Here is a 9,055-nt window from a genome sequence, read left to right on the forward strand (position 1 = left end):
TTTTCTCTCTCGAAGACTTCTGCTTTTTCAAGAAACCCAGGTGACAGGTAAGGCTCCAAGTCCTGTGCAGCCTCGTTCCTCCCTCCTCCTCTCTAGCACCACTGCCTGCCCGCATCGCTTTCCAGACCTTTTTTTCTGTGTGTGTTAAAATTTTACATGATGAAATAATATAACAACTGGAATCTTTTTCCTGAAAAATTTTAAGCCTTCAGGGAAGTGCAAGAAGAGCTCAGTCATCATCTGCTTCACACTTAAGTTAACCAAGTGTTTACTCCATTGGCGCTGTGTCTCCTCTCTCTCTCTCTCTTCTATTTATTTGCTTATTTGTTTTGAAAATATGACATTTCACCCCTAAATAATTGAGCTTGTAGCCCCTCCGCTGTGGGGTATCCTCCCACTGGTACAAGGTGGAGGAGGGACCGTAAAGTAGCTCCCAAAATGAGACCAAAAAAACAAAGCAGGCAACTCCTTATATTTTACAGTTTTATTTGGCGGGACTTTCGAGCAGGGGAGATGGGGTGGGCAATGACCCACTTGTGCTGTTTAGTCTCCACAAAGTCTGGGCTGTTGTCTACAGATTTTGTAGACAGGGTCCGTGTGCCACTCACGGACTTTTAACATCGAATTAGATCTCATGGCACCACCTGCGTGTCAGGAAAGGGAGACACTTTGTTCTCTTCAACAAATTTACCAAGGGCCAAAGCAAGCTTCCTACCCTCCTGGCCTTGGTGGGTGTTTCTCAGGTTCGTATGTTAATCTCCAAGAGCCCCCTGGGCCACGGAGGGTGTCAGCAAGTGACCGTGAACAAGACAGAGGACTAAGGATGGAGTCACCCGGATTACCACAATTTAATTAATTGTGTTCCAGAAACATAGCATGGATATAATGCTACTATTGAATATATAGTCCCCATTTGAGTGTTTGCCACTCATCCCAGTCATTTCTGTCATAGCTGTTTGCATTCATTCGTGTGTTCATTTGAGAATGTAGAATCCAGTCAAAATTTTCTCACTGCATTTGTCTGCCATCTCTCTCTCTTTTCTTTTTGCCTTTCGTTCATTGCATTGACCTTTTTTTTTTAACTGTCCAAGGTAATCTTTTCATTCCCTCGCAGAACCTTCTCAAGCTGGTGTTTTGGGTCGCTGTTGGATTTCTGAGATCTGTCCCCATGAATGCCCTGGGTCAGTTTTTGCAACATGTGCTTAGAGTTTATCATTGTTCGGGTCCCCCAATGCTCTGAACTGGTGCCTCTGGCCATCTTGGTCCCCACGTGTGACCTCCTGTTGTCCCTTCCGGCAGATCAACATTATGCAGAGTGAAACGGTGCAGGATGTGTTACTCCTGGACCCCCGCTGGCTCTGCACCAACGTGCTGGGGAAGCTGCTGTCCGTGGAGACCCCACGGGCCCTGCACCACTACCGGGGCCGCTACACCGTGGAGGACGTCCAGCGGCTGGTGCCCGACAGTGACGTGGAGGAGCTGCTGCAGATCCTGGACGCCATGGACATCTGCGCCCGCGACCTGAGCAGCGGGACCATGGTGGACATCCCCGCCCTGATCAAGACGGACAACCTCCACCGGTCCTGGACAGACGAGGAGGACGAGGGGCGGGTCTACGGTGGCGTGCGCATCGTCCCCGTGGAGTACCTCACCCCCTTCCCGTGCGGCATCTTTCACAAGGTCCAGGTGAACCTGTGCCGGTGGATCCACCAGCAGAGCGCGGAGGGAGACGCAGACATCCGCCTGTGGGTAAACGGCTGCAAGATCGCCAACCGCGGGGCCGAGCTGCTGGTGCTTCTGGTCAACCACGGCCAGGGCATCGAGGTGCAGGTACGCGGGCTGGAGACGGAAAAGATAAAGTGCTGCCTCCTGCTGGACTCCGTGTGCAGCACCATGGAGAACGTCATGGCCACCACGCTCCCTGGGCTGCTGACGGTGAAGCATTACCTGAGCCCCCAGCAGCTGCGGGAGCACCACGAGCCCGTCATGATCTACCAGCCGCGGGACTTCTTCCGGGCGCAGACCCTGAAGGAGACCTCGCTGACGAACACCATGGGGGGCTATAAGGAGAGCTTCAGCAGCATCATGTGCTTTGGCTGTCATGATGTGTACACGCAGGCCAGCCTCGGGATGGACATCCATGCCTCGGATCTGAACCTCCTGACCCGGAGGAAGCTCTGTCGTCTCCTGGACCCACCCGATCCCATGGGGAAGGACTGGTGCCTTCTCGCCATGAACTTGGGTCTCCCCGACCTTGTGGCGAAGTACAACACCAACAACGGGGCTCCCAAGGAGTTTCTCCCCAGCCCGGTCCATGCCCTGCTCCAGGAATGGACCTCCTACCCCGAGAGCACGGTGGGCATCCTCATGTCCAAACTGCGGGAGCTGGGGCGTCGGGACGCAGCAGACTTTCTACTGAAGGCGTCCTCTGTGTTCAAGATCAACCTCGACGGCAATGGCCAGGAGGCCTATGACTCGAGCTGCAACAGCGGCACGTCTTACAACTCCATTAGCTCCGTCGTGTCCCGGTGAGGGCAGCCTTGGGCTTGGGCGGGGTCTCTTTGGACTGCAAAACAGGGGGACGCGGCCCCTCTTTCCCATCTAGAAATTCAGGGTGCATCCCCCCCATGCCCACATATGGAAGGATGCCACCCTCCCCCCTGTTTTACCAGTCTCTCTGCCACTGTGTCCCTCCCACTCACACACTCCACTGTGTGTGGATGGTCTTTCTCGTTTCAGAGCAGACCGTGCATCCCCTTGTCCTCTGGCCGTTTGAGAAACGTCCCTCCTCTCTGTGTTCTGGATCCATCTCACCTCCAGCACCTTGCTCCTTGCTGATAATTTTACTGGAATTCCTCACTTTCAATGAAAATTTTTAAACTATGGATTATCCTTTAAAGAAAACACACACACACACACACACACACATTTATCCAAAATGTGTATTTCTTCTCCTCTTGTCCCTGTTAGACCACGTCCTCAGCTTATCTCTTTGGTATTTGTAGGAAGGACTCCCATGCACGGACTCCCACTGTATCCCTCATAAACAGACAACATGTGAGTGCCTTTGCAGAAGAGGGTGTGTCTGAGAGCAGCCGGGTCAGCCAGGAGCTGTCGCCAGGAGATGCCCCCTCTCTGTCCCTTGCTGTCTGCTGATCACCGCTGGAGGTGCTGCGTTCTGAGCTGGTTTGTCCCCCAGTAGTTTTTGTGTTTCACTTGGCAAGGAAAGGGGAGGAAGGAACCCTCTTCTGAGTCATTTCACAATCAGCGCTGTTTCCACGGGAAGACGTGTCTTTGTTGCTCTTGTTTAAACGTCGACGTGCAGGTCCACACGGCACCTGCCCACGGTCCCCCTGCCTCATTCCCACACATCTCAGGTAGAAGGTGACACAGCTGCAGGTGAGGAAGGCCTGTGGGAGAACTCAGAAGGCCCCTGCCCCGTGGTGTGTGGCAGTCCGTTGTCATCAGTGCACAGCGGACAATTTTCACATCTAGCTTCTGGTTCCGTAACCTTGTGTACTTGAAGTCCAACAAGATGAAGGAAGTCAGTTTCCTTGCAGTGATTTTAAGTTGTGATGGAGTTTTAAGTTGATATGAGGGAATGTGTCCTAATTCTTCTGTCCTGGGAAGCATGTAATTTTAATGTTCCATTCCATGTGTGTATATGTGTATATATATATATAAATATGCAGTATGTATATACATATATATGAATACAGGTATTTTTACTTAATCTATACAAGGTAGTAAAAAGATGTTGGTTTCTCACTTCTGTTCTCTTTTTTTTCTTTTCCCTTTTTTTTTAAAATATAAATAAACTATTGCTTGTTGCATTCGATTGTTGGTCTTTCTTTCAAAAGGGATCCTTTATCTCTGTTTTATTTTCACCCCGCGGTACCCACAGAGCGGACAAACCACACTGAAGTCCATAAAGCCGTGAACCTGAACCCCCGTATGGACACACCCAACTTATTTGGGGGGTGTTGTGACTAAAATTGGGAAAGGTACAGGGAGATGGGAAGAGCCCAGGTTTTCACGTTTGTTCTCACTCAAAGAAGGGAGACCCTTCCGTTGTCCTTGCCTGACCCAAACACAGGAGGAATCCTGGAGTCCTGGCGCGGGCACTCGGGGAGATTGGTCTGTACACACGTGCGGGGAATGGCCTGCAGGAGGGAGAGAAAACCCACCACACATTACCCTTCATGAACAATCACACCCAACACTGCGCAGGGCATCAGAGGTCAGGACAGATTTGGGAAGAATCTAGAGAGGCCCTTCCTGTTCCTGCTCGAGTTCTAACCCAGCTCAGAATTCTGTCCCCAGACCCTTCACAGACTGCAAATGGAAACAGAAAAAAGAAACTCTTGGGGCCAAATGTCACAGAATTAATAAAAAATCCAATTTAGAAATCCAACGGTACCAAAACCATCGTAGGACCCTGGCCAGCTTGAGACAGTAACTTCCTGTGGTCGTCTCATGAATATGTCTGTGTTCCCGCCATGTGGGGTTAACACTTCTAGGATTTCACAAGTGTGCTCAAGGATTGGGGGACTTATGTCCAAGCACTGATTCCAAAAAGGATTCCCTTTTCTTTTTCAAAGGTAAGTATTTTTGGCTTTTTATACCTGTTCTTGATAATCCAATATTTTTTGTTCTCTGATTCTGTCCTTCAAAGACATAACCAACCACCAGAACGCCCTGATTCAGGCGTTCACTGCTGTACTTCGGATCATAATAAATGCTTGGAGAGTAAAATTCAGTGCTGGCGTGAGGTTTTTCATGTGACGTGTGATAGTAACCCAGCCTATCAACTACGATAAGGGAGATATTTCAATTTTCAGTGAAATGGTCTAAGTCCAGATATGATTAAAAGCTAGACCTTTTTGGTCCCTGGGTGGCTCAGTTAGTTGAGCGACTGCCTGCAGCTCAGGTCATGATCCCAGAGTCCTGGGATCAAGTCCCACATCAGGCTCCCGGCTCCTTGGGGAGTCTGCTTCTCCCTCTGATCTCTCCCTCTCATGCTCTCTCTCTCTCTCACTCTCAAATAAATAAAATCTTTAAAAAAGAAAAATGCTAGATCTTTTTGGGCTAGGTAAGAGACTTAGGCCCTCATCTAACACCCGCAAATACACGAAGTGGCCCCATCTCTTTTCTGAATAACAGATCATGAACCAGAAAAGACCACTCATGGGAACCCACCTTGAGGGTGTCAGCCTAAAGAAACACCACAGATCACAAAATTACTTGAACCAAGCTGCTCTTTACAGTTTCAAGTGAAATCCTATGAAAATTTCAAAATTCTAGTAACTTCAAAAGGGTATAGTAAATTAAGTATATTGGTAAAATTATATAGCCTTTTAAATATATTTATGAAGTGATGAACATGAGGATGTGTTTCCAGTCATTACAAATGGAAACATTCAGCACAAATATTACATGTACAGAATGAATAATTGTATAAACCAACACCCCACAAAATTCTACATGAAATTTGACATGACTCAGTCTTGTGCATGATGGTGACTTTTCCATTTTTTGCCTAAATGTCTCCATAGACAAATGCTTATGTTGGTTTCAGAACCAAAAGGAATCCAGGCTTGGATCGTAGCTGCAGAGACAGGTCCCACAGCAGCCACTGCCTTCAGAAGTCTGTATGCCATCTTAGGGACTACCCAGAACCCAGTTACACTGGCAGCAGAATTTTCTGGACTGTATTTGCAGGATTGGAGCTTTCAAAATAGATAGAGACTTCATTACTTGATTACTGATCCACCTCCTGGGGAACATGAGATCAAGACAGTTTGCAGGTACAATGGCTACAATCTAAATTGTGACTATGAAATACAGTTTTTTTCTCTGCACGTGTTCAAGTTTATAACAAGATAATGTGCTCCATTGACCCATAAACAATATGGGTAGGATTCCTGTGAGTCCAGGCCTCCGTTGTTCTGAACATACTGGAAGGGATAACTGATCAGATGACCACTGTAGTCATCACTGCCTTCAGCCCAAGAGCAGGTTCTGCTTACTCAGTGACACTAGATAGCCAGTTTTCTGGAACATTAGTCCTTCGAGGGCTCCACTTGCACTAAAAGCCCAACAAGAAGCACAGGACCCTGGAACCAAATTAAAAAGCTCTCAGGCTACAGAACCAATAGCAAGAGCTATTAGCTCTCTTGGCTACAGAACCAAGAGCAAGAGCAGCTCCCACATCTGAAACTCTTTTGAAACACCATGACCTGTCCATTGTTTCTCAGCCGAACACAGCAAGGACACGGATTTCTTTTACCTTTACTCTTGAGCGGCAGCTGCTGAGTACTGGCTCACCTGATCTTTCACGGGGTTTACGGAGCCTTTCTCTCTTCAGTCGACAGATGAGGAGGTCTCAGCAGATGAGGGGGTCTCAGCAGAGAGAGGGGCTTGGCACACATTCGCCTCCTCACGCTTCTGTATCTGAAGGCCAATCATTATGGGCCTGAATTCTTCATTGGTCTTTAAGGAAAAGAAAGTGGAATGTTGAAAATTGAGATTATTTTGGCAAAGCACTGAGGAGGGGACGCATGAAACATTCAGCAACCCAAGCCACACTCACCAGGTCACCAAAGGCATTCACTGCCGTCTCAAAGCTGTGTTTTCGTTGGGTGTACTCCTGGTTGTGCTGTTCAATCACTTTCAGATTCTTCTCCCACACTGTTCTCCTCTATCCTTCTTCGTTCCCACAGAACAGATTTATTAGCACTGTTCCAGGATGGGGAGCCTCTGGGTTTGGGGAGAATCTAGAGTGGACTGGCAGTCCCCAAACACTGGCCCAGATCCCTGGAGAGAAAGGGGGCACAAGAAGAGGTGTCGGGGGAAGGCACAGTGTTCCGTCACTCTCCTCTTCTGTCTCCAGTAGGCACAGATTCTTCTTCCCTCTCTAGTCTTTGTCAAAGCCAACAGAAACGTTTTATTTCCAGAAAAATACGGTTTCATAAAACGAGGAAAAACAGAATGTCGAAACTGCTTCTTCCTCCCCATTCTCTGTGTTATGGATTATTATGTTCCTCAGTATCGAATATGCTTTTCTTGACATTTAATTTAAAATGTTTAAGAAAGATGCTATTTTAAGCCAAAAAGTGTTCATCAGGAAACCATGAATTTGCCTTCTGAAAATCATTTTTGTTCTCCTTAGGAACATGATTCCACAGGTCTAGACAGTGGGTCACAGCTCCTTTTCTGGATTTCCTTTCTGATAAGCTCCTGTGGGTCAGAGCTCTGCTCTGTTTGTCTCTATTTTTTACCCTGGAGCTTCCCGTTCAACTGGGTCTCCTTATAGAGCACATCAGCTTGAGCTGCGGAAGGTTAGGCCAGGAGCCCAATGGTGCTGGCATGTCTGCCCGGAGCCCCCTGAGCTGACAGAAGGGTCTGCCCTGACCCAACCCAGGCCTTTCAGGCACAATTCCCCATTTGGCAAACCTCAGCAAGCTTCCCAAGGACATGGAGCTGGTGCTCACGGAGCCTTCTTAGCGGCGAGACTCAGTTCTGCTGACATATGACGGCATGTGTTGGTTTGCCTTATTTTGTGTACATAAGGGTTCTTGCTAGCGAGATCTTGGAGGCCAGAAAGCCACAAAAATTGGTTGGCACGATTCCAGCATTGAAAAGCTGTTAGACAGCCCACCCCCTCCAGAAGTCTCCCATAATAAGGTAAGTTGCGCATGGAACAGGTTACATGGAAACTAGGTTACCCACCAGCATCAAGAAAACTTTCCTGCCACTAGGTACCCTATGAACAGCACACGGTCCCCAACCCTGTGGCACCTCCCTTTTGAATATTAGTTGGGCTCCTAGAAACCCAAAGGCTTAGCAGGGTAAGTATACAGTCACGGGCAATACCTACTGTACACTGCTTATTTAAGTCTAACAATTGTAATTCCAGAACACAGAGATAGCTAGGAAGATGGAAAAGAAGAATTAAAAAAGAACCTAGAATTACAGTGTCCATTAGGAGGAAACTTCCAGTTAGACAGGATTGTTCCTTTAAGAACCACAGTCAGGGTTCCTGATCCAAATCTACTGAATGGGTTGCCTACTTTAGTTCATATGTAGAAGCCTCCAAAAGCCTTCAAGATTCCAAAGTAGTCACATGGAAAGGTTCATGACTAAAGGCTACTGGACAGTTAGAAACACAAAGGATGCTTGAGACCAAAGCCTGTAAGATTGACTTGTCTCTTACACCTCCCCCGTCCTCCTTCCCCTGAGTGCTCTCTCTAATACTTGCCCACCTCAGGGGCCTTTTCCCCTGAGGAGACACTTTTCTTTCCACAGGAAACCGCCTGAGGTGACAGGTGATCCTCCCAAGATGGCTGTCATCCTTGGGCAAGGACTGAACTGAGGGCTGCAGTAAAACAAGTTCTTCAACCTGGGCAGGGTCCCCAGAGTTTGTTTCTGTGTTTCTTTCATTTTTAAATCAATCCTCCTAAGTCCAGGCGAGAGAGGGAAATAAATATTAACATTACCTCTTCCTTTCCAAGTCCAGACCCGCTGGTTATGGATCCTTTTCTCCTGGAATTACTATTTCCTCTTGTCCCTCTGGTTTTGCATTCTAAGAACCTGGCTTGGCTTTCCACCTGCCTCGGCTCTCTCTTGAGCTATCTTTGGGAGTGGCTCTAGATCTTGTAAAGATAGTACTATTTACACCTTTAAAGAAGTCTTTTAGGTCCATGATGTTGTATAATATTCCCGAGTGTTACTGTCTTTCTTGGCTAAGATCTGATAATATAGTTTTTAAAATTTTAGTAACTACAGAATAAAAAAAATGGCCAAATTAAAAGCTGATATTTAGACGCTGACAGAATTTTTTAGTTTTCACTTTTTTTCTTTTTTTTAAAATTTTTATACCTTTTCTGTTAAGCAAAATTTACTCAGAGGAAAACTTCCTCACGGGTGGATGGGTGCATCAGTCCTTCAATATTATTAAAGCAAGAAGTCTGTTCTTTGAGAAACTAAAAACAGGTGTACTTGTTTTACAAATGTAATCTTTACAGGACAGAAGGTCTGGTTCCAAAAACAATTC

General features: G+C 47.2%; 1 protein-coding gene and 1 long non-coding RNA gene across 2 annotated transcripts in view; one reads left to right on the forward strand and one right to left on the reverse strand.

Annotated features, from left to right (window-relative positions):
* DAPK1 (death associated protein kinase 1) overlaps positions 1 to 3,833 on the forward strand; it is a 171,684-nt gene extending 167,851 nt beyond the window's left edge. Inside the window, exons 26-27 of the mRNA XM_082697211.1 lie at positions 1,300 to 2,528; positions 3,006 to 3,833. Of these exons, the coding sequence (XP_082553337.1) occupies positions 1,300 to 2,528; positions 3,006 to 3,156 (1,380 nt within the window). The 3' untranslated portion in view covers positions 3,157 to 3,833. The remainder of the gene's footprint in view (positions 1 to 1,299; positions 2,529 to 3,005) is intronic.
* Positions 3,256 to 8,575, reverse strand: LOC309847276. The gene is made up of 4 exons (XR_014302371.1): positions 8,499 to 8,575; positions 6,593 to 6,816; positions 6,328 to 6,492; positions 3,256 to 4,163 (listed from the first exon to the last, which is right to left on the reverse strand). It is a non-coding gene; the product is annotated as an uncharacterized lncRNA (long non-coding RNA).
* Positions 8,576 to 9,055: the final 480 nt, after the last annotated feature.

Source organism: Mustela nivalis (genome assembly GCF_964662115.1).
Source record: "Mustela nivalis genome assembly, chromosome: 13".
In the NCBI taxonomy this organism is placed as follows: Eukaryota; Metazoa; Chordata; class Mammalia; order Carnivora; family Mustelidae; genus Mustela; species Mustela nivalis.